Here is a 26,789-nt window from a genome sequence, read left to right on the forward strand (position 1 = left end):
TAGTATTTTGGTATTTAGGTTGTGCAAATCTGAAATCTATTGCATATATTTATCAGTTTTATAAATCTGAAATATATTTGAGAAATTCGGGGAATATATCTATCGGGGATATTGCACAAGGCATGATGCCAAACCATGCAAAAAAGCACCTCAGGATGTTATACGTGAACTGCAAGCTCAATTAGAGGAATTTGAAGAGAGAAACTAATTAAAACCTATGCTCCATGGGGACGCGTCCCCTGCCTCTGTACCCTAGTACCCGTACCGGGTACGAAACGGGGACGCAGGTAGGGATTTTGGCCGTACCCTGCGACGTCCCTTTTTGAGGGAAAAGGGGACGGTCCCCGAAATGCTAAAACAAGTTTCATAGGAAACTTGGGTACAGATTTCCGTACCGGGGACGGCTTTCCCGTCCCTCGCCCGTACCTTTTTGCCCACACCGTCCCCTATTTTCCAGCCGGCTGCAGGTGAGTTAAAAAGTTTAAAAAAAAAAAGTTTTTTTTAAAAAAATTTGAGTCTTTTCTATTCCGCCCAGGGCCCACATGGATGTTAACCCTAATGTGTCTTCTTAAATAGTTAAAGTTGGAGTTCATTGCTCATTTGGAGTTGTTTGCAAGTTGGGAAGAGGAAGAGGAAAACATTCAACAACAACAAAAGAGGAGTGTGTTTTGGAGGTGGAAGAGGAGGTTTTGCCTTCATTTCTACTTCATTCTAGGTATGTTTTTTATTTTCTTTTTGTTTGATTCAAAATTCATTGTTGTTTGTTGTCATTTTTCATTTTTTTCAATGACATAGAGAGGGCATGTTAATGGAACATTGAAAAAAAAAATTTTTTCTATAACTTGCAGCAGTATACTATAAATCATTGTAAAATCCAAAGGCAAAAACATGAGCAGCAGTGAGAGTGAGGGAAGTAGTGATAGCATAGAAGTTGCCATGCAAGAAACTCAAGTGTCACAATTACAAAGACCAAGAAAAAGACCTAGGGTAGCCATTGATGAGCCTAATGTAGATGTCCCTATGGAAGATGCAATGCCTAATCCATTTGAGTGCCCTTCCAAAGCCCTAAAACAATATGTCAAAGGCCCATTCAATCCTAAGAAACCTCTCCTACAATTTGCCACAAAAGTAGACAAGAATAAGAAAAAAAATTCGGGGGATAGTAGGGAATGGGAGTGTAATATATGTAAGAAGCATTATTTTGGGAGCTACACAAGAGTGTATTGCCATCTTTTATGGATAGGTGGGCAAGGGGTGAAAGGTTGCAAAAAAATTACGGAGGAAGAAAAACTTGAGGCCAATAGGTTGTATGTGGAGGGGGAGTTATTGAAATCCGGAGGTCCTACGAGTAGCACAACCACACCCTCATTGACTCCCACTAGCACTGTTAGTAAAGGGAAGGGAAAGGCCAAGACTAAGAGAGATACCAATGTGGCTGATTTATTTAACATACAAGCAAAAGAGAGAGCTGAAGAGTCCATTGGCAGATTTCTTGTTGCTCATGGCATACCATACCATGTTTCTCATTCCTCATTCTATAAATAAATGTGCAAAGATATTTATGCTGCTGGTCCCTCATTTGTACCACCAGGAGAGACTAAATTACGCACCACTATCCTTGACAAAGAGTACTCAAAAGTAAACATTTTGATGGAGGATATGAGGCAAACATGGATGAGTGATGGATGTTCTATTATCATGGATGGTTGGACTGATATCAAACATCGGCCACTCATCAATCTTATTGTCACTAGTACAGCAAGGGCCTATTTTCTTAGAGCCATTGATTGTTCGGAAAAAAAGAAGGATGCATCCTTCCAATTTCAGATTTTGAAGGATGCTATAGAAGAGGTAGGGGCTTCAAATGTTGTGCAAGTAGTCACTGATTCAGCCCGGGTGTGTAAATCAGCTGGATTGATAGTAGAGAGCACCTACAGACACATTTTTTGGACCCCATGTTGTGTACATGCATTGAATAACACCTTGAAGGACTTTGGGAAAATTGATTGGATAAAGACTATGGTGTTTGAGGCTAGAGACGTGCAAATGTTTATTTGCAATCATCACACATCTCTTGCATTATTTAGGACATTTTCCAAAAAAGAATTCCTCAAGCCTGTGGAGACTCGATATGATAGCTACTTCATTTTGTTGGAGAGGATGCTTGAGGTCCAAGAGGCCTTACAATCCATGGTGGTCAATGCAGAGTGGAATAGATGACATGAATCAAGCACCCCAGATGGAAGACTTGTCAAACGAAGAATCCTGGATGAAAATTGGTGGACCACAATGAGGTAAGAAACTTAAGAATTGGTGGACATCATAATTGTTATTATTGCTGATTTTTTTTAAAAAAATCTGATTTAAGCACTTGCTGATTTTTTTAACATATTATGTTTCTCACTTGCAATTTTCTTTCATTTGCAGATACATTTGCTCCTTCATTGACCCTATTGTGCAGGTCATTAGATATGCTGATACTGACTCTCCTAGCCTTGGAGAGATTTATGAGACCTTTGATAGCATGCTTGGGCAGATCAAGCAAGCTGTTAAAGATAAGGAACCTACTTTGGAGTTCTATGAGGAGCATCTTAAGCCCATTGTAATGAAAAGGTGGAACACTATGAACACCCCACTTCATATGGCAGTCTATGCAGTCAATCCAAAATGGTATGCACCAAGGCCTGGGAGAGTGCCTCCATCTAATGATGAGGAGGTGAGTTTAATTTATTAAAGAATTCTGATTTTATAATACATTTTTAAAAAATTTATTTTATTTGTGAAGTTTATAAACTCTAAGTTCTCACTTCTTAATTTTTGTTTGTTCAATATAAGTGAAGGAGGGCTTCTTCAAGGCCCTTTCAAAAATGTATAGTGCAAAGGATGCTGCAAAAATTCAAGGGCAATGGCTTGACTTTGCCAATCTTCGTGGTCCAACATTTGGTAGACCAAAGGCGAGGACTGATAGAGCTACATTAGCTCAGAAAGACCCGATTAGATGGTGGACATGGCATGGTAGAGATGCACTGAGCTGAAAGCCCTTGCCACCCGTCTTCTCTCACAAGTTGTGAGTTCCTCTGCTGCAGAGAGGAATTGATCTACATATAGCTTCATTCAATCGGTCAAGAGGAACAACCTTACCTCTAGACGATCAGAGAAGCTTGTGGCTGTTCATAGTGTATTACGACTACAGGAGCGACAAAGTTGAGTATCGACAGACTCCAGCACTACGTTGGGATGTTAATCCTGAGGATGCATTGCAAATTGATGAGAATAACACACCCCCAGGGCTGCTTGGTGTTCCATTGGATGAGGACCCTCTGCCTACCCCTGCCAATGATTCAGAGGATGAGATTGATGATGATCTTGATTTAGATAGAGATTTAGATTCCTAGAGGACAGCCATATATTTGGCTTTTTGCTTTTCAGATACTCAGATACATTATTGCTTTTGATTATTATGGAGTTGGACATCTCATTTACACTTCTAGTATTTACTTTCATTATGTCATTTCAATTTTCATTTCATGCATGATGATGATAGATTGATACTTGGAGCCTTTGGGCATTTTTGCTAATTGTATGTGATATTCGGATATATCATCATATCATATTCTCATTTTGATTCTAATCTTAATAGTTTTCAATTTCCATGTATTCTATGGTGAATGGTTTATCAATGTTATGATTTATCATTGTTATGGTATGCATATCAGAAATATATCTCTAAAGAAGTCTAATTCTCCATATATAAAAAAATTTAAAATCCCCTATATTTTATAGCTGTCCCCTGAGGTCCCGTCCCCTAAATTTTGGCTTCAACCCGTACCCGTACCGGAAACACGTTCCTGTCCCCTAAAACGTCCCCGTCCCGGAAACTCCGTGGAGCATAGATTAAAACAGAAGCATATGGAAGAAATGGCAAACATCAAGGGCAAGGCCTCTTCAAAACCTTAGCCTCCATTACCTCTATTAATAAGTAGTGATTATGCAAGAGTGACCATTGGGCCTCGAATTCGTAAGAAGAGATCCACATTAGATTCCATTTTTATCCCACACACAACTCCAGGTGCCCAACCAACACTAGAGAGTATGGGTTGGAATAAGGAGAAGCGTGAGGTTGCAAAAATTGCAATTGGAGATTTTTGGCTCTATAACAACATTACATTTCATGCAACAAGATACTCATATTTTAAATTTCTCTATCTTGATTTTCTTGCTTTCAAGAGAATGACACACTGATTATTTGATTTTTTTAAGTTGGAAGCAAAACTTAATTGTATACTTATTCTATTTATTTTTAATTTGTTTTAGGTCTCCTTATTGGCAAATTATGGTGGATGTTGTTAATGTTTGTGGTGTAGAGTTTGAAGCCCCTAATGATGATGAGCTAAAAGGTCCAAATGGTTAGTGTCAAAGCCACAATTATCGAGCAGTATGAGAAGTGGAGGAAGGGTTGCACCATCATGATTGATGATTGGATTGACAAAAGAAGTAGAGCACTCCTGAATTTCCTTGTCTCCTCATCAAGGAACTGTAAAACTTGTACTTATTACTTTGTAAACTATGATCAAGAATCAATATTGATTTAGTGATTAAGTTTTTAACTTTTGATTGTAATAATTTGTTTTCCCTTCCTCAAGTGGCATAGTGTTTTTAAAATCAGTCGAAGCTTAAAGGTAGGTAAAAAAAGTTAACTCTATGAGCTCTTGGAGAAAGTGTTGAAAGAGATGGGTGAGGAGAATGTGGTATAGATAGTCACTGATAATGCAGCAAATTATGTTGCTACAGAGAAAATTCTTATGGAAAGGTACCCCACCTTTTTTTGGACCCCTTGTATTGCTCATTGTCTTGACCTCATATTGAGAATATTGGCAAACTTAACTGTATAAAAATATTTTTAGGGCACACAAGGAGTATTTGTACATTCTAGTGTTATCAAGAGATGTGTCTCACCCCCGCCCTCCGAGACATGTCTCGAAGACTTTTTGAGTCTCTGAAGTCCTCAAAAATGCCTAGAGACTTCATGGCAAAGTCTCATGAATTCCAAGTCTCTAGCCAAGGCTTTTTGAGTTTCTAAAGTCTTCAAAAATGCCTTGAGACTTCATGGCAAAGTCTCATGAATCTCCAAGTCTCTAGCCACAAAATTAGAAGTCTCTTGTGTGTCCATGGAGAAAAAGACAAGTTTAAAACAAAATATTTTACTTTGACCGTCGTTTTAGGAATTTGGAAGCCCATTGACTTACTATTTGGACCAACACGAAACCTTAGCTAGAGACAACGTTTACAAAAGATGATACTAGATAGATTTTTTATTTTTGTTTACAATTCTGAGTCTTTTTTTCGTATATCAACGATTTAGCATCAAATTACATATTTTTGAGTTTCAAATTTCAACATGTACTAATAATCTCAACAATTATTAATCTGATATGATCATATGTGATAATCAAAAATCAGATATGTAATTTGAGTTTTGAACTATTTGACTCTATATGACACAATATTAAATGAGTAAATGACATTACTATTAGTCTTTAGTATTTGCCCTTGGTTTTAATGTTCAATATTCATACTCCAAACTTTCCATTGTTCTTGTTTTCAAAGCACTATGTTATGAATCTATGATATTTCTTGGAAATTATTAAATTATATTGATAAATTGTCATCTCCAAATACCCCCATCTCTTGTTTTTGAAAAATAGTAGTACTAGTACCAAAGACCTCCAAGTCTCCCCATCTCCAGTTAACCTTGTTAAATTCATATATAATCATACTTGGTCTCAACCTTATCAGGAATTTCACAAATAAGAAAGGTTTGGTTTGTCCAAGGAACACCTAATGTGCATCAATTTTTATCACATTGCAATCCTGGGTAAAAGTACAAAGCTATGTCACCTTTCAGGTTGACTTATTAGAACGACTGAATTTGAATATTTCTATCTAAAAATCAATTTTATTCAAACATATGATCTAGGTAAATTTATTCTAGCTAAGTTATATATGGTGTCACACTTTTCCAACTGGAAATGTCTATTAATAGCACGTTTTATACTAATTTGTATCCAATTACTAAAGAAATAAAATTATTTTAGAAAATTGACATTTCAATGACTCTTACTATTTTTAATGATATGTTTTAAATAACATATAAACACCATTTTATAGAGCTTAGAGTCAAGAATATTCTCATATAGAGTTTATAGTGCTTTAATTAGATATAGTATATTATAACTAAAAAATTCTACTAATATGTATTTTAAAACTCGAGAAGATGTAAAAATTTTGAGAAAGGAAAAAATATTAAATCATATCAAAAAAATTTAAAATTTACATGACATTCTAGAGGAGAGAGTCCTCTTCAAGAATGTATAATTTTTCTTTTATTTAGAATAGATTTGTTTTGAAAAATGTGGTGGGAGATGAAAACTATCAATTTTAGGTGAGTTGAAATTTGAATCATTATAAAAGATAAAACATAGGTCTAAAGCCAATTTTTACTTTTGATTGTTCTACCTATATATGTTATCTATAACATAATCTAAGATTGAAGGGAAATAAATTTATTTCCATATAGTTTTGTGGTGGAAACTAGACCCCTAATTTTCAGCATTTTTCAGCATGAAAAATTTTGTCTTTAAAAATTAAGAAAATATATCAATTGTTATTCCAAAAAATTATTAAAAATTATAATCCTAAACTTTATCCATTTCTACACCTTTCATTAATTTACTTCATAATCAAATTCTAAATCATACTACCAGTTTTATGTCATTGAAGATGAATAGTTATACTTTTGTTAGCCTTTTCCTTTATAAAAGGGTGACACAGGTTTGTGCTTTTACCATCCTAGCTTCAGTCCAAGGCCAATTTGAAACGCATTTAGGAGTGGACGACATCATCATATGTGAAGAGCAATGTAGGGATTAAGACAACTGATCAGTTTTTTGATGAGAATGGCTTTTGGCAACCCGCCAAGGAGATTGTGCAAGTAATTTTCCTTCTTGTTCATTTTATCATTTTTGTTCACACTTGTTTATGTTTCTAGTTCATTTTTAAAAGTATAACTTAAAATCTAACATTTTAAAATTTCAACTTTACAATGATCACATTTCATAGTCTCTTATTGTTCTCCTACGAAATGCTACTGTAGAGAAACCCACAACAATATACATTTATGAAGGCATGGACAGGGTGAAAGAGGTTGTTAGATCTTTATACTTAGGGAATTAATCAAAATACAGTCCCCCTATGGGAGGTCATTGATCCACGATGGCACAATTTGCTTCATAGGCCTATACATGTAGCTGCCCACTACCTTAATCCGATGTTCCACTTTCACCTAGATTTCAAGGCCAATGAAGATGTGTTGGGTGGGCTCTACAAAGTTGTTGAGTGAATGTCTTATGATTCATTAGTTGGATATAAATGTTTAGGAATTCACAAGGAGACTTCTTCTCACAAAACATATGCAAGAAAAATTTAACACTGCTAATGCTAGGTAAAAATCAATTCAGGGCATAATTTAAAATTTAAAACCTTAAACCTTTCTATCTATGATTCTATACCATTTTGTGTTGACGAAGTTAAAGTTATTGAATTGATTTTTTGTTTTTCTTGTTTCAAATGCATGGTGGAGTTGTTTAGCACTCAAATGCCAAATCTACAAATGATTACAATTCGTAATTTGAGTCAGTCACGTACTACTTCAAGATGTGAGTGCAACTGTAGCATGTTCATACAATTGCAAAGTTTCAAAGTTCTGTATACATAAAACAAAGTTTAATATATATACAGAAATAATCATACATTGTATCAAAGTTCTTGTAATGGCAAGAGTAAGAAGGATCCTCAAAAGGTTGTAGAATTCAATTTTTACGTTTGCAAAAAGAATCGTATGTCTATTCGTCAAATCCATTTTGTGTGTATCCTTCAAACATGCCACTGCATTAGTAAGCTTCTTTTTGAATATATTGTCGAGATATTCATATGCATTGTCTCCATTACCACTTTTGCACATATTTGTAATATCTCATTGGAGTATTTAGTCAGATTGTTCATGTGCCTTGTCTATGTTGCTTTGCTTTGCAATCAAGGTATTTTGTCAAACAACTGACATGCCTTATCTATGCATCCACATTTCACATTTTTCATATAGTTCACTTGCCTATTTATCGTTCCTCACTTTGTACAACATTATCGACAACATCTATAATGTCCCCTATCAAGATCACCTTATAGTTTTCCCTATATTCAGAAAACCGCAATGAAATAGGAGCAAAAATGTAATTAGAGATGGAATTCTTACTCAAATTAGATGAAATAAGTTTTACAAATATCTGAAGTCTGATTCGTCATATCAAGTTGATCTCTTCAATTGATCTCCTTTATCAAATGGAATTCTTCTACTCAATCTACTTTCAAAATCTGATTAGTACTCTTTTATTGTTACTCCTCTTTTGCTTGGAATGAAATCGCCTTTGTACTTTATAGACAAAAGAGTCGCCACTTGATAAGGAGGCTCCTCAAATGAGTTCTACTAAACTCTTCACTAAGGTCACTTCTAGGACCTTCTAGGGTTCTCTCTTCAACCCTTCACTCTTGGGAGGATTCAATTCCCTTCCCCAACTCAATTTGAGCCTCTCTACCAACTTAAGAAACACTTGCTCCCTTGAACTCAATAAGATAAGTTCAACTACGAAACATCTAGCCCATTCACCGTAACCTTGCAGGAGTCTTGGGCCTTCAAGTTGATTGAAACAATCAAGAACAACACAATTTTGTTGGATCTAGAGTTCATTCCCTTATCGATCTCAAGATTTCTACCTTTTAGGACTATTAGGCCTATTAGGTCTCAATTAGCCCTTCAAAGCGAGTTTTTGACTTATAATTTCAAAACCACCCAAATGAGCATATGAACAAATTTGCATTTCAAATACCCTTTTGGGCCAACTTCAAAATTTCTAGGGTTTTGGACTTTTGACCTATCCATACAACATTATTCCCAAATTGAGCCAAATTACAAAGGAACTAGGCTTATCAACTACTTTTGCTTGAAAACTCTCTCAAATGAATTCATCAACACATCAACTCCAATTCACATCCTCGTGGCATTGGTTGCTCATGATCAACCTACTCCTGTAAGTAATTGGACACTGTTATACTTATTCCCTAGCTGGGCTACGATAGAGTTCGCCTAGGGCAAGAAGTTAAAAATAGAAGAACATGTTTTCTGACCTTCTACAAAAAGGAACAAAAAGCACATTGGGTTCACTATCTATCCTCAAGGGGCCATGAGATTTCCATGATGAGAACTCAAGTTGGACCCATTTTATTGCATCAAACCCTATACAGGCTAGTAAATTGGCTAGAACCACTTGAATTTTAATTTGGCACTCAAAACTATACAAAACTCAAAATGCAACCACTCAAAACAAGAAAAGAACCTAATCTAACAATTCACATTGAAAGATTTGGAATTTCAATCCAATAAACTCGAGTTGCTCGAGTTGCAAATGGTCAGTGATAGAATCTCAGAAAATTGTCATTGCAATTTCATTAATCAAACTCCAAAATTCCATCCAACCTCCGTACAATGGCTTAGAGAACCTTAAATATGCTTGTCGATCATCATCCAACAGTTGCTTTTTGGTCTCTAACTATTTTGGATCAAAACTACAACTTCTTGCAAATATTGTCATACAACTTTGGCAAATTTCCATTTCCTTACACAAACTTGACTTCTAATGATGCAGAATGCCAAGAAATCACGCACTAAGCATGTCTAACACCAATTTACCTCATTCTAAGAATTTTGGAGCTATTTCACCTACTATGCCTAATTTGGCCTATTTGGCAACTTCTGGTCAATACAATGACAACTTTTTGCGAAAGTTTAGCAATGACTTTCACACGCTAACAAACCTCAATAAACACACCTAATGGACCCTTAAATGGTCCTTATTCAAACCATGACCTGGCTAAGGTCATTACAAGCCAAAATTGCTTTGGGTTTATCATCCAAACCCTAGGTTCTCCTGCACCATTCTCCCCTATAGGAAGCTATGTCACATCAGGTGAAAGCAATGCCATATCAATACCAAACTTTTTTAATCACCTTCAGGGATCCAAGTAGCCTCTGCTTCAAGTAAGTTCTTCCATTTAATGAGGTGCTTTGTGTATGTGCCATATCTTGTTTTCTTCTTGACCCTTGAATCTAACACTTTCTTTGCTTGTGGCTTGGATTGGGGAGGTAAGGTCAAATCAGTGACCATCTCTACAACCTCAGGAATTCTCTTGTCTTCCTCTATAGTAGGACCTTTGTATTTGACTAAAACTAATACATTAAAAACTGGGGAGAGTGTTATGCCATCTGGTAGGTCTAACATCAACTTTATCCTTTATCTTTTGCATGTTCTCTGTTAGGGTTCTTCTCACCTGCTCATGCACTTCCTTCATGGATTGTGCAAAGTCTTCAATGTGTCCACTTCTACCTTCCATAGCTCCAAGATCTCTAAGCTCACATATGCCTCTTGGATGCATTCCATAGACAATTTCAAACAATTTCAAATGGGCTCTTTCCTATGGTTTTGTTTATAGTATCTTATAGGCAAATTTTGCATGATGAATCACTTGATCCCAAGTTTGCCCATACTCCTTAGTCAAACATCTCAAGAGGTTTCCGAGTGTTCTATTAACAACCTATGTTTGCCCATCTATTTGGGGATGGTAAGCAAACCCAAATGACAAATTAGTGCGCAACCTTTTCCGCAAGCTCTTCCAAAAATGCCCCATAGATTTGGAGTCTTTGTCTGATACTATACTGATGGGTAACCCATGGATGATCACCTCTTTGAAAAACAAATGAGCTATGTGGTTGGCATCATCAGTCACCTTACAAGGAATGAAATGAATCATTTAACTAAACCTATCTACAACAACATAAATACTATCAAAACCAGTTTGTGTTTTGGGCAAACCAACAATAAAGTCCATACTAAACCTATAAGGAAATTGTCCAACTTGATTGCAATTATAGCATTTCATAGTGGCAAAATAAGACCCTATGCATGATCCACCAAGTCTACCTCTTCCTCTGTTGTAACCTCCTCTACTATTTGATCACCACTTTGCTCTGCAAGTTTAGACTCACCTTGGAGTCTCCAATTTGCACTCCTTCCACCATAGCTTCCTCTATGGCCTCTATTATCTCTTCCTCTACCTTTTCCTCTACTTTCGTGTTCATGTTTCTTCTTGCTCTTCTCCTCCACTTTAAGTACCAATTGATAGCACTTATGGACTGTTGTGGGGCTTAGCAAAATTATTTCTTCTTGGATGTTCCATCTTAGTCCATTTAGTTATCTTGCAATCTTAATGCTTTCATCCTCTGTTACCTTGGACATTAAACGCAACTTTTGAAATTCTTTTGTATAAACATTTACATCTAGGTCTCTTTGCCTTAAGTTTTGTCTCTTCTTGTGGAGTTGAATCTCATAGTCTTTAGGTAGGTATGTTTCTCTCACCTTGGCCACCATACCTGACACAGAAGCATCTTGGGTACTTTGGCAATCTTGCATCAACCAAAAAGATTTCATGGTTATTGTTCTTGTCTATTGTTCGTGTAATGGCCTTTGTTGTTCATGTTCTCTCTTTTCGCAAAGTTGGCTCCTTAATGTGGACAAATCGTGGATCCATGTCCTATGTTCATGGAACTTAATTCCTTCATATGCGGGAGTTATCCTCCTCTTTGTTCGAGGCATGCTTGTTTCCAAGCAGCCCAAGTACCATGTGGGTTTGGCTTAGGCAAGGTTACGTGTGGTATCAAGGCTTTCCACGGCCTTGGGAATCTCTTCTTGGATCACGTGTGGACTTATCTTTGTCCCTGCGGATGTTAACTTGCTAGATTTTGAGGTCAATGATTTTTCCTTTGAGGCAAGACCAATATTTTGTAATAAATTGTCTAACAGTATATAAGTAGAGATCTAGGATTAGGAAAAGTAGAATGAAGTTAGATTGAAGGAAGATAACAAGGATTTGGCTCTATAATCCCAAGCTTCTAAGCTCACAAATTGTAATTTGAATGTATATGGCTGGAACCAGGTAGGCCTTATGCCTGGCATGTTGAAAGAAGATTTGTCTCACCATATCTGCATTGAATTCAATATAATTTCTTGTGGTTTATCCTATATTGTGTTGGCTTCCATTTGTAACTCTAGCAAGGGTAACTTGGGAGTGGGTTTTGAGCCCTCCTACCTTGCGTCAATACCTTTCCATGTAGCTTTGGGGTTCATGCTTTCTTTCTCTCTCTGCTAGTACAAATTTCTAGAATGTCAAAGCAGCTCCCCTCATTTTTAATTTAGCAACTTTCACTTTTTGAGCCTCACTAATGCCCTCACATTCAAAGTGGTTTTCCATCCCTTCTATCCACTCCATTACTAGGTCTAGCTCCTTCTTTCCACTAAAGAGTGGTATGCCTTCCAATGCTTTACCTCCTAAAGCCTTCGCGGCCTTGAGAAAATGTTCTTCTTACAAAACAAGGTCCGGTTCAGGGATCCCATCTTCCACTGGCACTTCCTTTAGTCTCTCCTTTTCCTCTTTTTCAATGACTTTCACTGTCACTCTCTCTGCTTTGGTTACTACTTCACCAAGTTTAGTTTCTAATTTAGTAAGTTTTTCTTTCAAAATTCTATTCTCCTCTTGGTCTTCTACCTTCTTAGCTAACTCTACATCGGTAACCATGATGGATTCACCCACAGATTCTATTGTTGACATGCACTAAAGATCACCAACCCAAATCTTTGAGGCTCTGATACCAATTTGATAGGGAGGCTCGTCAAATGAGTTCCACTGAACTCTTCACTAAGGCCACTTCTCAGACCTTCTAGGGTTTTCCCTTCTTCAACTCTTGGGAGGATTCAATTCCCTTCCCCAACTCAACTTGAGGCTCTCTACCAACTTGAGAAACATTTGCTCCCTTGAACTCGCAAAGGTAAGTTCAACTACCAAACACCTAGCCCATTCACCATAACCTTGCAGGAGTCATGGCCCTTCAAGTTGATTGAAATAGTCAAGAATGACACCATTTTGTTGTATCTAGGGTTCGTTCCCTTACCGATCTCAAGATTCCTACCTTTTAGGACTATCAGCCCTATTAGGTCTCAATTAGCCCTCCAAAGTGAGTTTTTGACTTATAGATTCAAAACAACCCAAATGAGCTTATTAACAAATATGCATTTCAAATACCTTTTGGGCCAACTTCAAGACTTTAAGGGTTTTGGACTTCTGGCCTATCCATATAGTATTATACCCAAACTAAGCCAAATTACAAAGCGACTAGGCTTATCAACTACTTTTTTCTAGAAAACTCTCTCAAATGAATTCATCGAAACATCAACTCCTCACCAGGGCTTCTTTGAGCTCCAATTCACATCCTCATGGCATTGGTTGCTCATGATCAATCTACTCCTGCAAGTAATTGGTCATTGTTATACTTCTTCCCTAATCAGGCTATGGTAGAGCTCACCTAGGGTAAGAAGTTAAAAATAGAACACATTTTTTGAGCTTCTACAAAAAGGAACAAAAAGCACATTGGGTCCACCATTTATCCTCAAGGGGTCATGAGATTTCCACAATGAGAATTCAAGTTAGACCCATTTTATTGCACCAAACCCTACATAGGCCAGTAAACTGGCTAGAACAGTTTGAATTTTAATTTGGCATTCAAAACTATACAAAACTCAAATTGCAAGCACTCAAAACAAGAAAAGAACCTAATCTAACTAGTCATATTGAAAAGATTTGGAATTTCAATCCAATAAACTCAAGTTTCTCTAGTTGCAAATGGTCTGTGATAGAATCTCAAAAAACTGTCACTGCAATTTCATTAATCAAACTCCAAAATTCCATCCAACCTCCGTACAATGGCTTAGAGAGCCTTATATATGCTTTCCCACATGATCCAACAGTTGGTTTTGGTCTGTAGCAATTTTGGATCAACAATGCAACTTTTTGCAAATGTTGTCATGCGACTTCGCAAAATTGCAAATGTTGTCATGACAACTTTGGCAATTTTCCATTCCTTACACAAACTTGACTTCTAATGATGCAGAATGCCAGGAAATCATGCCCTAAGCATGTCTAGCACCAATTTACCTCATTCTAAACATTTTGGAGCTATTTCACCTCCTATGCCAAATTTGGCCTATTTGGCAACTTTTGGCCAATACAATGACAATTTTTTGCCCAAATTTAGCAATGACTTTCACACACTAACAAACTTCAATAGACACACCTAATGGACCCTTAAATGGTTATTATTCAAACCATGACCTAGCTAAGGTCATTACAAGCTGTTGTGAGGTTTTCACACATCGCCCCAAATCTTGGGGACCCCCTTTTTTTTTTATCACCTCGGCAAATTTTTGGATTGCCTAAAATTTTTGAGTTTTGAAAATTTCACACCTTGGCACCTTCAGGACAGATGTGGGGAGGCTTAGCTTATTTTCACCCGGTTTCAACTTGATTTTCTAGAGCTATCAATTCTGTCCCTAGGCCGAACAATTTTAAAAGTTAATTTCAACTTGGTAGGATAAAATTGTGAATTTTGTACTTAGACGATTTCTTTTGAAAATTTGGTTTTAATTGTGTAAATTTGGATGCTTTTCAAAAGGGAAATTTTAATTAGACTTAAGTTTTGGAAAATCTCAAATTTTTCTTTGGTGAAAATTTTAATTTTGTTGAAATAGAGTTAAATTGCAAAATCGATTTTTGACTCTAGGGGGCAATTTTATTGTCATAAAATTTTAAATAGCTTGGCAAAATCGATTTGGTAGAAAGTTGCAAAAAATTGGCTTTAATTGGATTAATTTGCCTTGAAAACTTTTTAGTTTTTAATGAATTTGGTAATTTAATATTGAAAAAATGGCTTTTGGTTAGCCAAAATCCAAATTTAATGACATATTAATTACTAAACCCTCATTAAATGGAAATATTTAACACCCTCAAGGCATTATTTAATTTCTTTTTGCAATTTGGAGTTAATTGGCAAATTTAAAATGCAATTTTCTTTTGGGCAAAATTAAATTTTTGAGCTAAGTACTTAATTATGGGCCATGACTTGGAGTTAATTTTTGGTTTTTTCTCTCCTCCAGGACCAGGTCGGCCAGCTTAGAGGGAAAAGAAATTGGGTATAAAGGAGACCTCTTTCCCATTTCTTCTTCACAATTCATTCCTTCCTCTCCATTGTTGGGCGAATTTTCCTCTCCATTCTTGAGCGAATTTCTCTTGAGGAGTAGATTTCAAGTCTTGGCGATTTTCCTTGTGGGCAAATTTTTGCAGATTTTTGGTGATTTGTTCTCCTTCTATGTGCTGCGATTTGTGCCCTAGGTGACATTTTGGGGCAAATTGAGGACTTCCATGCTTGGGCGAATTAAGACAAGGGCAGAACTTTTCACTCTCGGCATTTTCTTGAGGCAGATCTGATTTGGTGACATGGGCAATTCATGGTGGAGGTCTGATTTTTCCCCATTTAGGACTGCATTTTTTTATATCAGACTTGGCAATTTTGCTGGGAGAAGGGATGCATATGAAAGTTTGATTTTGTTTGATTGAGCAAGTGTTGGATAGTTTTAGAGGTTTAAATTTCTAATTTGCAAAGGGATTTGGAGTTCTTGAGGTCTTGTCCTAGGTTCCAAAAAGTCGCTGTAAGATTATTGGTTAACGTGAATTTTCATCATCTAGAGTTGCAAGGGGTCCTTAAGCTGACATCCATCTTTCGTTCTAGTCTAAGGATTGCTCCTCTTGGTTCTTCTTGCCTTCTGGTCCACCACTCTACCATCCCATAATAGGGTGACGAGCATGGAGGATGGTAGTGCAAGTAAGAATCCCAAGCGGGCAAACACTAAGAAAGACAAAGAGGATATGATGCCCACAACTCCCTTCTTCTTGAAAATGAAGAGAATAACCGACACCAATATCGGTACAGTGGACATGATACGGATGAGGGACAAACTAAAGGAAGGACAATCCCCCTTGGCAAAAAGAATATACAAGAGCAGAATTGTACATGCGATGGCTTTTCCTCCCACATTGCCTTGTCCAGAATTGATTATGAAATGTGCATCTAGATTTGATCTAAACAGTAAATCCATCATTTTTTATGAAGGGAAGAGAGTGTTGGCCAGCATTGGCGAACAAGCAATCGAAGAAACGTTCAACATTCCCCAATACAAGGGCATGACGGTTGTGATGATGGACCAAGCAACTAAATCATTTCAAGATAACCAAGAGGCCTATTACACACATCTAAAGAAGAATTGGATAAGCGAGGGAAAGAAAGGAGTTAACAGATCATCAAGGCTCACAATGGCAGATTTCAAACCAAAATATGGTGATCTCGTTGTTCTGCTCAACCGGATCATGGGCCTAGCCCAAGGGATGCAATTTGAAAATTGGATGTACTGCTTCATTGATGAGATCGAGAAAGGGAAAAGAAGGTTTGATTGGGCCAAGATCATAAGCGAGAACTTAGAATTGCAACTTAGAACCGTGCAAAACCAAAGGCAATTCTACATGGGCTCCTATCTGTTCTACCTAATTGCTAGATTGTACAAGAGTCTGAGACTTAAGGCCTTAGGAGAAGTTGGTAGCGGACCGGCACAATATTTGGTACATGAATGCTATCTGCAGCTCCATTTGCATAACAAGGATTACAAGATATTTTGTGATGCCTTAGCTATGAAGACAGTAAGGGTACTCCAAAGGACACCTGCTAAGAGACTTTCACTAGAAGCAGAAGCAAAGATAAAGAAATATGGGAGTTGGTTCATCCAATTTCCACAGTTTACATACATTAGAGTGGCAAGAAGTACAGTTTGTCACAAGAGGCTTCCAAGGTAACCACCCGACAAGGTAGTTTTGTTAGAATTGGCTAGGCAACTTGAGCACTATGATAGAATAATGAGGAATGAAGGGAAAACAAGTATTTCGTTCTCAATCGTAATTGGTAATGATAGTTGCCCAAATCGGGCCTCCTTTGAAGCCGCAGAGAAGGAATTGGAATGGTATCATCTAGGATGGTACAAAGCAAGGCGAGGATTCGATCCTAATGGTCTTATCAAGGTATCTCATGGAAATGAATTCAAGCATGTTCCCACCATAGAAGACTTTTGGGCCACCGCCAAATATGACTTTCATGTGAGAAAGCTAGCTTTCTCAAGGCTATCGGTGAACATGATGAGGGCTATTAGATGGAGAGGCCTCGATATTCCGAATCAACTGGAGGATGATGGAAATGTGTTGAGAGAAGATTATGATACAATAGAAGGAACAGAATTGAATCCAGTGGATTGGGATGACCATTAGGATCCTTCCTTGGAAGCAGTCACAAGGGTAGTGGATTTACATACCGAGTCGTGGTATAATGAAGGACCAAGGAAGCTACAAAGACAAAGGATTCCCCTTACCTATGAGATGATGAAGCCAAAAGAGAGACGAGCAGAATCAGTCGAACAAAGGAATGAAGGAAATAGCCGGCAACAGGAAATGATTAGAAATAGCAAGAAGAAAGTTTTGGAGGTAGAGAAGGGCAAAGAACATCTAGAGCCTCCAGCCAAGAGACAGCATGCAGCGCCATCATGAGAGAGTATAATTGAGGCTAGAAGCCAAGAGGTCAATTCAAATGATAAAGGGGCCGCGATGGAGGTGAGCTCTGATTCGGAATCAAGTGGCTATAGGGAAAGCACTAAGTACTCGAACCAAATCCAAATTTGGGAAGATGCACTACACCACTATGGTTAAGACAAATGCTTATGCCAAGAGGCGAGGTGGTAACGACCCATACAGCTGAGGACATCCAAGGGTTAATGGAAAAGGGTGATAGCAAGAACCAAAAACAAATGGCAAGAACGATGGGAAGGATAATCAGGAGCGACAATGATGATCACCGAAAGGTTCAGATTGCTATTCCAACAGTCAACAAGGCAGTGAATGAGATTGTGGCCCAAGAATATGAGATAGTGGAACATAACTTGAGAAGGAATATAGAGGATATGGAGTGTGAGGAGGTCCAAGAAGGTATAGCATCAATCAGAGAAAGGTTAAGGAAGGCAAATGAAAGGATAGTAAAGTTGGAGGCCGAGAACAAAAATTGGAAAGATAGCTAGCCCATCCAACAGTTGCACCAGGCAGCCCTTCCTCAAGACAGCCGGAGCAATTCAGGAGAGATATCAGCTCAACTATACGAAGTCAAAGATTGGATCCATGATACAATCCAAGGTGGGCGAAATTTCTTGCCTTCCTTCACTCGACATTCCAGTCATTAGTGGCCATTAGAGACAAGTTCAGATTATTCGAAGAGGAGTGGAACGGTTTCCTTCCCATTAGAGATTTGGCTATTCCTAGGCTACAAGCATTCATTAGTCTACTAGAGGCATATTTGCAAAGGGCCAGGTTGGTTGATGAGAGAGGATTGAGTATAGTTGAATCTTGGTTTGTTGCATTAACTACCAAATTTAGAACACTTGAGGAAATACATAATGAGATTACATGACACAGTCCAAGCGTCGACACTTCTATTTCAACCATGATGAGCGATGTTGGGGTGGCACTTGATTTTGAGGATATTAGAGAAGAGGATATCAATGAGACAGATTTTGGATCGAGGTTGGATGAGTTAGAAAAGGTTGCTATCAAGAAGAAGGATTTGGGCACCCTTTCCTCTCTCAGTGCTTTTATTGGATTTGTGAAAGAATATGAAAAGGATCACGAAAAGATACTACAAGCAGCAAGCAGCGTGGCGAAGTGAGCGGAACTCAAAGCGAAGCACACACCTTGTCCTCCTATGGAAGAAGTTAACGAAAAGCTAGCTAAGTTCATTGCCTTAGCTAAGAAAATGAAAGAAAAAGGAAGAGTTGTATTAGAAGATCATCTGATGTAAGCCCAAGTGGCAAATTTCCCTTTCCTCTAGAATAGGACAAGTGTCTATTTCTGATTGGCCACCATTTTGGTGCCTTCTCATTGGTTGCCACTTTTTGCACTTTTTTCACTGGTCCATTGATGAGGTGGCGGCTTCTCATTGGCCGATGGGGTGGCAACCCTAATTAGGGTTTTGAGGATCCAATCTGGATCGTTGATCTTGTTTTGATCTCCACTGTCCGTTGTATTTCTGGCCCCTATAAAAGGCCATTTGCTCTCATTTGAAAAAGGGTCGGAGAAATTGTTGCGAAGATAATACCAAAATTGCTCTCTTTTTCATTGTTGCGATTTGCATGTTGATTGAGAACATTGGGTGTTATTGCATGTTTTCTACTTCGACATAGTTAGATTTCTTTTCAAGTTGTTGAAACAAATTGCATTTGAAGTTGTTTAAGTGAAGTTAAAGTAGATGGATAGTTGTATGGTTGCATTCGTAAATATTTGATAGGGGTCAATACTAGGCCACTAGCATCCTAGCGGCTGGTTGGGAAGCTTTGTGTGGTAAGCTAGTTTATTATTCCTTTGAATCATTGCACCTGTGGAAGTGAGGCTGCTGGTCAGCTCTCATTAGGTTCAATCCCCGTCCATTTGCTAACCTTCCATTCATAGGAGTAGGAGTAGAATAGTGAGTAGTTGGGTAGTCGAAGTTTAGAGAAGCAAGTTAGAGGAGTAAGTTAAGTATCAAAGCACATCCACTCACCTTTCACCACCATCGCTTTCCCATCAACATCACCATTGGCAGACACATCCTCCATCATCACTACCATCAACATTATCTGCCTCCGCACATTTCACAAACCGAGCCACCATCAACTTCATCCCACCAAAGTCCAAGTCATCCTCGAAAAAATAGCGTAAGGCCGCCTACGTGATTACCAGCGAATCACATCGATAAAACTGAGCGAGTATCCAACGGTGTAAGGAACATTGGAGCTATTGCTTATGTCTTCATACGTAATAACTTTTCAAGAGAGGAGTTGCATGTTTGATATCCCATATTGAATATTCAAATCCTAATATGTTATGTAAGTGATACAAAACTCGCATCAACACAAGCCAAAATTGCTTTGGATTTATCATCCAAAACCTAGGTGCTCCTATACCAACCTTTCATTAGAATTGAGACCCTTTTAGTAGAATTCAGTCAACACTTTTCATTGTTGCCTTGAGATAACATATTACTCCCCAAATTGTTCTCCCTTAGATGTCCTCCTCAGATGAAACACTCTCCCCTTTATATCTTCCAATGTGGGAGAGAGTCAAACCCCTTCATCATGGCTGCCCTTTGCAAAGGTCACCATCACTACACTTGCTAACCTTTAGATGAGTTACAACCTTTCATCATTTATGCCATTTGAAAGAGGCACAACCGTCATAATTGTCCCTCTATGAAAGAGTCACAAACCTTAATAAATACCACCTTTTCAGAGAGTCACAACCCTTCATGACTTTTTCCCTTTGAAGGAGTCACTTATTTTCTTCTTTCTTTTTCTCTTCTATTAGTTCTTCCTTGCTCCACATCTTCCCTTTTCTCTTCCTTCCTCTCTCTGCCTTTCAAATTAAGTTCTCTTCTCCCTTTTTATATCTCATGTTTGAGGGAGACAACTTTTTGTTTCATGACTTTTTACCCTTCATTAACTTAGCTAAATTTAATTATGATATATTTTAATTTTACCCGTTTATTTCTTTAATATAAGTTTTTATATATTTGTTTATATATTTTAATTTTATTATTAGTATTTATCATGAATCCTATTTCAAAGAGGCGACATCACAATCCGACCTTCCCAAAATTGCTTGTCCTCAAGCAATGGTTGAATGATCATAGAATCACATCTGTGATCCACCTTCCACTTTGCAACTTTGATATTATCATACATGTTTTCTCCCTTTTTTTTGGATGTAATTTATGATTGATAGCTAAATTGTCGATTCAGGTTTGGGTTTAAGTTTGGGTCAAAGAACCTGTTCGTTGGTATGACAAAATTTTGGAAAATAGGATTTGGGTTCATTAGTACAAAAACATGTGAAAAAAATTTATATATGTATATATATAGACAGCCAAGAAGAACAAGTTAAGATTAGAATGTCACGTAGCATCATAAAAACAATAAAAACACCATAAACTTGTAATCATAGCATCATATCAACATCAAAAGATCAAAATTAGAATATTCAGTTCAAGTACATTATTTTGACTTTCAATAATTGAAACATTATACTAAGTTTCAAGCATCAAATGAAATATCTAAATCTTCATCTTCTTCTCCATCAAAACCGTTAATTGATTACAAATAGTTCTAATGCCAATGGGATCAGGGTCACCAATAACATTCTTGCTTTCCAAGTCCTTGAATGCTTATTACTTTTCACTATACAAAGAGCTTGTTTGTTTACAATTAACTTCCTCCTTGAAAAAGGTTTAAAAAGTAACTTGCAACTCACTTCACCTATTGACAATATTGTTTAATGTTTAAGTAAAATTTATCAGTGTAGAGAGCTTGCAACTATTCAGTCGGGTCATTATCAGAAATTGGATATAAAAATTTCACAGGAAGAAATCTTGAAAGCTAGGTTATTTTGATGCAATAAATATTTGAACTTCAATAAATTGTGTTTTCTAATGATAAAGATTTTATTCAAATTATGTAAAATTGTATCCCACACTAAATTATGGAATGTTACTCAATGGAAATGTGCCTGGTTTGCACCATGTCTGCCTGGGTATACCCTAGTTCAACCTAGGTTCAGCCCAAACGAACCAGCTTCCCTGTGTTTGAACCCTGTCCAAACCCACAGGCGAGCCGAACCCAAATCAGGAACCATTTCAAACCCTATCCAAACTAGGGTCCCAGGCAGGCGAACCAAACTTCATAGATCAATAGTAGAAGGTTGGCACAGTTAAATTAAGACAAGTTCTCTCTCTTCTTCCAAAGGAAAGGATCAAGGCCATCTCATAATGGTGCCAATTAAATTTTCAAAAACTGAACTTTGCATGATAGGATGCCGCAAATTCATATCTTTTAGTTCACTCTTAGGCATTATCTTCTTCTAAATGAACAAAAAATATCAAGAAAAGCACGTTGCATACACTTGAAATTCAAGAAAGTATACCCATAAATGCATGAAGACACAAAGTAGACACATGAATATATCCAAACACAAAGCATGCCCATGAAAAGATGTGGTGTGCACATGAAAACATGGAGCTTACACATGAATATATGTAGACATAGTCCACTTGGCGCACAGGAGACAAGAACATCCAATCAGATCCAGAGTCATCTTTGAGAGTAACCAACCCACAAGAGGCAAGGGTGTCCAATCATGATCAGATCCATCTCTTGGAAAAACCAATCCACAAGAGGCAGGAACATCCAACCAAGACCAGATCCAACTCTTAAGAGTAACCAATCCACAAGAGGCGGGAACATCCAACTAGAAACAGACACATCTCTTGGAGTAACCAATCCACAAGAGGCAAGAACGTCCGACCAAGACAAGATCCATCTCTTGGAATAACCAATCCACAAGAGGCAAAAACATCCGAACAAGACAAGATCCATCTCTTGGGATTCTGCCACTACAAACATTATCTCTCTCATTCCTTTGCCTGTGCATTACTTTCGTAAAAAATACTACAAAGGTTTATGTAATATTATTGCCAACAAATTATGAAATTGTTCCACATAAGACTTTTGATGAAACAATTCATTTAACTTTGCAAAACAGAAGAAAAACTCATGTTGCTTTATTGGAAGTCTTCACATTCGATGGCTCAGAGAGTTTTGTTTTCAGAGCCGAAATTCAGGATCATTTAGTCACTTCAAGAAGTGTTTCTAATCATTTCTGAGCCGTGCACTGTAAAAGTCACTGCAGACTTATACATGATCTCTGTAACCCAATAATATGCATCTTCAGTATGTGAATGCTTAATTGGAAACTCACGGTATCAATATCAATCTTCAGAAAAATCAATCCACTTGACATAAAGGATCTTTTGCATCTCTTTTTGACATCAATGACAATTTTGGCTAACATTATGCACCATTACCACTGATGAGGAGTAAGGACTTTGGCTAAGCCTGATAATTCATGCTTCTAGCATCTCTTGAACAATCTTTTCAATCTCACTTTTCTCTTTATATGGGTACCCATAAGGCCTGATGTTGAGTAGCTGGCTTCCTGGTACTAGTTGTACGGCATAATCATGATCCCAGTTGGGGGAAGTCTTTTAGGCGTCTCTCCAAAAATCAGTGTCATGATCTATAATTGCTTGTAAATTTGGACTGATGGTGACATTTGATTGATAGGCTTCCACTGAAAATAGTTGGGCCTCAAATCCATAAGCTCTTTTCTTGGGCAACATTTGCACTTGATGAGAGTTTACCATTTGTGGGATTTTATGTGCTACCCTCTTAGCTCCACTGTCTTTCCTTCTGATTTAAATCTCATGAATAGTTCCAGAAAGTCCATCTCAATTGTTCCCAAAGTAGTAAATCAGTGTACTCCCAAAACAATATAAGTTGCACCCATGGTGATAGCATTGCATTGGGCAATCAATATGCTAATCTCCAATGGGTAATTTACTGTTGTTAAATTTTCCAGAACAACTAGCTGTACCACCACTTGCAATCAAAACTAACTCCAGAGATGGATATATAAAGCGATTCAATCATGTAGTCAATTTTTTAATGCCTAGGATATAACTTGAGCCAACCTAAATATCACTTGAGCCAAACTAAATATGACTATATAAGCTCAAGAGCGACCTAAATAACCTAACTACATATGTTTAGGATATCACTTGAGCCAAGCTAAAATATAACTATAGCCAACCTAAATATAACTATATAGGCAGTAGACCCACCTAAATAATTATAAAGCAATATAATAATGATAATATGATTTATTTAAATGTTAAGGTAGACACACTGATCATATGTATACTCTAAGATTAAGGGCATAGCTTCGCAGCATAATTTCAGCATCAAAGAATGTTTTTAAGTTTTTTTGGCCTGGAAAGCACAGTTGCAAAGCTATTAGAATTAGGAGTTCCAGAACAATCTGAATGTGGAGTTCCCTAACAAAGTCTTCCCCAGTATTGATTTAGTTGATGGTTCTCTTTTATTGGTGGATGACTACATGCGTTATGACAGTAGTCAAAGAATGTTTTCATGCAGATTTAAGGTAACTGAAAAATGGAAAACAAATTCACTCGGGGTAAATAAAGTTGCCTAGCTCCTGGACATAGCAATCCCAGAACAATCTGAATGATTTCCATACCTGTTGGGCATAGGCATTGGCTAAAGCACAATATACACTTGCTGAAGGCTTGAAGCCTGCTATTTTCATATCTTCCAAGATCTCTACAGCATCCTGAAACTTTCCAGCTTGGCCATAGATATCCACTAGCGTTGTGTAAGTAATAATATTAGGCAGCAAACCCTCACTTTGCATTTTAGCGAGAGTGATTTTGATCTGTTTCCATTGACCCTGCTCCCCCAAAGACTTAAGCATGATATTATAAGTATCGGTACCGGGAGAACACCCGTGTTCCTGCATCCGCTGAAATATCTCCATTGCACGCTCATGTTGGCCAGCCCTGCAGTGACAGTCTATGAGGGTATTCCATGATATGTCGTTTGGCTCAATGCCCTCTGCCATCATTTTCTCGAATGTCTCCACGGCATGTTCCAGGTGGTTGAGCTTGCCAAAGGTGTCGATAATCACATTATAGACATGTCTATCCAGAGCAATCCCGGCCTTCTTCATATCCTTGAGCAGCGGAAAAGCTTTCTGGCATTCACCACGGTCACGAAAGATGGTCATGAGTTTCGCATAAATGAAAGCATTGGGTTTAATCTGAAGAGACTCCATTTCCTCCATCACCGCGCGGGCACTCTCAAGGCGCCCGGCGCTGGCGTATGCCCCCATCAAAAGACTGTAAGTTAACGCATCCGCCTTCACTCCATTCTTTTCCATTTCTGCTAAAATCCCCTCTGCTTCGTTCAAAGCGCCTACTTTAAAATATCCTTTTAGCAAAGCATTATACGCTTTCACTGACGGCCGCATCCCAGTCCTCCTCATTTCCTCAAACACGGCGTCTGCTTCTGCTATTTTTCCATTTTGCCCTAAAGCAGATATAACATTAGTGTAAATACTACTGCTTGGCCTTAAACCCTGCCCTTGCAATTTCGCCAGGAAAAACATAGCCTGTTCAGCATCCCCGGCCTTTGTGAAAGCATAGATAAAATCACCGAACAATTTAGCATCCAACTCAATGCCGTCACTTTTGATATCCTGGTACAACTTTTCAATAACACAAGAATCTGCCTTTGCTCTGATTAAGGCCTGAATTAGGAGACCATAATTCATGGCATCAGAGTGCAGGCCCTGTTTCCTCATTCTACCAAGCAAAGAGAGGGCCTTTTCACAGTTATCGTTACGAGCGCAGGCCTCAATTAGGGCATTATACGTCACATATCCCAACGCCTCACTGCTTTCCGCCAGATCCAGCGCTTCATCCAGCCGATCCTCTTTGCTGAGGCCACGGATTATTATGGAATACATCACTTCCTGTTCCTCCCTACTCTTCAACAGCCTGTGTTTTCCAAGCCATTTGACCAATCGAGTTGCAGAGGCATAATCCCCCCATTTGCAGAGCCCCTTCACCATGGAACGCCACACTGTCTCCGGCACTGTCCTATACGCAGCTGCCATTTCTTCTTCATTTCCAAACAACTCCTCTTCCTTATCCGATCTCTCCACATATTTCAGGAGCTTTACCAACTTCCAGTTCCCGCCGCTTAGTTCCTCTCGCTTCACGGAAGCAGGAGAAGCCGCAACAGAGCCATGACAACGGCGAGAAAACACAATTCTGGAAGAGGTGTGGGATGGAAATGATGGAGAGCGCAAGACCCGCGATGAAATTATTATTGACATATTCAGATGAGTGCACCCTGCTTGCAATTCTCCCCCATTCGCACTACTGTAAACATTTCAGTCCCCAATCCATGCCAGCCAAGTAAAATCTATATGGCAGGAGGAGATATGCTAGCTCAAATAGCTTGATAGATATACAACCTATTATTGTTAGAATTTAAATGTAAAATATTTAAAAAAATAGATTTTTATATAAAACTATAATGTTTTTTAATAGAATTATAATATTGTTATTTTGTATTTTTTTTGGTCAAATTTATTGAATATGTTTGATAATTTGAATCAACAGTTATATAGCTAGAGATTTTTTTGTTCCATCATTGGCAAATAAAACATATATAGTTGGTTAACTACATTGCCGAAATTTTACATAATCTAGGTCCACAGCCTGGAGTCGCTCATTAGTTTACATGTAATTGGTCAAATCGCCAATGTAATAAACCTTCAGGATTTTTTTTTTATTTTTTTTTTTGGGCAGCCTTTACCTATTGTTTTCTTATTGGACAACATTATTTCACCCCTAGCATAACAAAATATTTTCCGTTGGGCTAGGAGACACCTACCATTTTACTAATGTGTGTCACCAACTAGGCTCGTTTAACCAACTATTTTATATTTTGGGCTTACATAGGAAGTGTCATATCACCTACTTTTTATATTCCCACTTGTCAATCCTCGTCAACATAGTGTGGTATATATACATTCATATGGTACTTTTATTTTACACAATTTGCTCTATTCTGATATGGCATTTCTTATTGTTGCCAATTTGCTGAAGTTTTAGAATGTTGAGTGCATTGTCCGGTGACCACTACTAGTTGTGACTCGTGGTTTTCTTGAAAGATGAGTGATTTTTACTTTAATTTTTATGT

General features: G+C 37.7%; 1 protein-coding gene across 7 annotated transcripts in view; it reads right to left on the minus strand.

The window, feature by feature from the left end:
- Positions 1-26,029, minus strand: part of LOC149574989 (Pentatricopeptide repeat (PPR-like) superfamily protein) — an 88,724-nt gene extending 62,695 nt beyond the window's left edge. For 6 of the 7 annotated variants that reach the window (XM_089814833.1, XM_089814836.1, XM_089814835.1 and 3 more), the window contains exon 1: positions 24,259-26,029. In XM_089814833.1, coding sequence (XP_089670959.1) covers positions 24,259-25,917 — 1,659 coding nt within the window. In that variant the 5' untranslated portion in view covers positions 25,918-26,029. The remainder of the gene's footprint in view (positions 1-24,258) is intronic. The other variant, XM_089814832.1, reaches the window with a different exon arrangement.
- Between the last annotated feature and the right edge of the window lie 760 nt (positions 26,030-26,789).

Source organism: Cupressus sempervirens, chromosome 2, assembly GCF_028749045.1.
Source record: "Cupressus sempervirens isolate cs-2001-9-10 chromosome 2, ASM2874904v1, whole genome shotgun sequence".
Taxonomy (NCBI): Eukaryota; Viridiplantae; Streptophyta; class Pinopsida; order Cupressales; family Cupressaceae; genus Cupressus; species Cupressus sempervirens.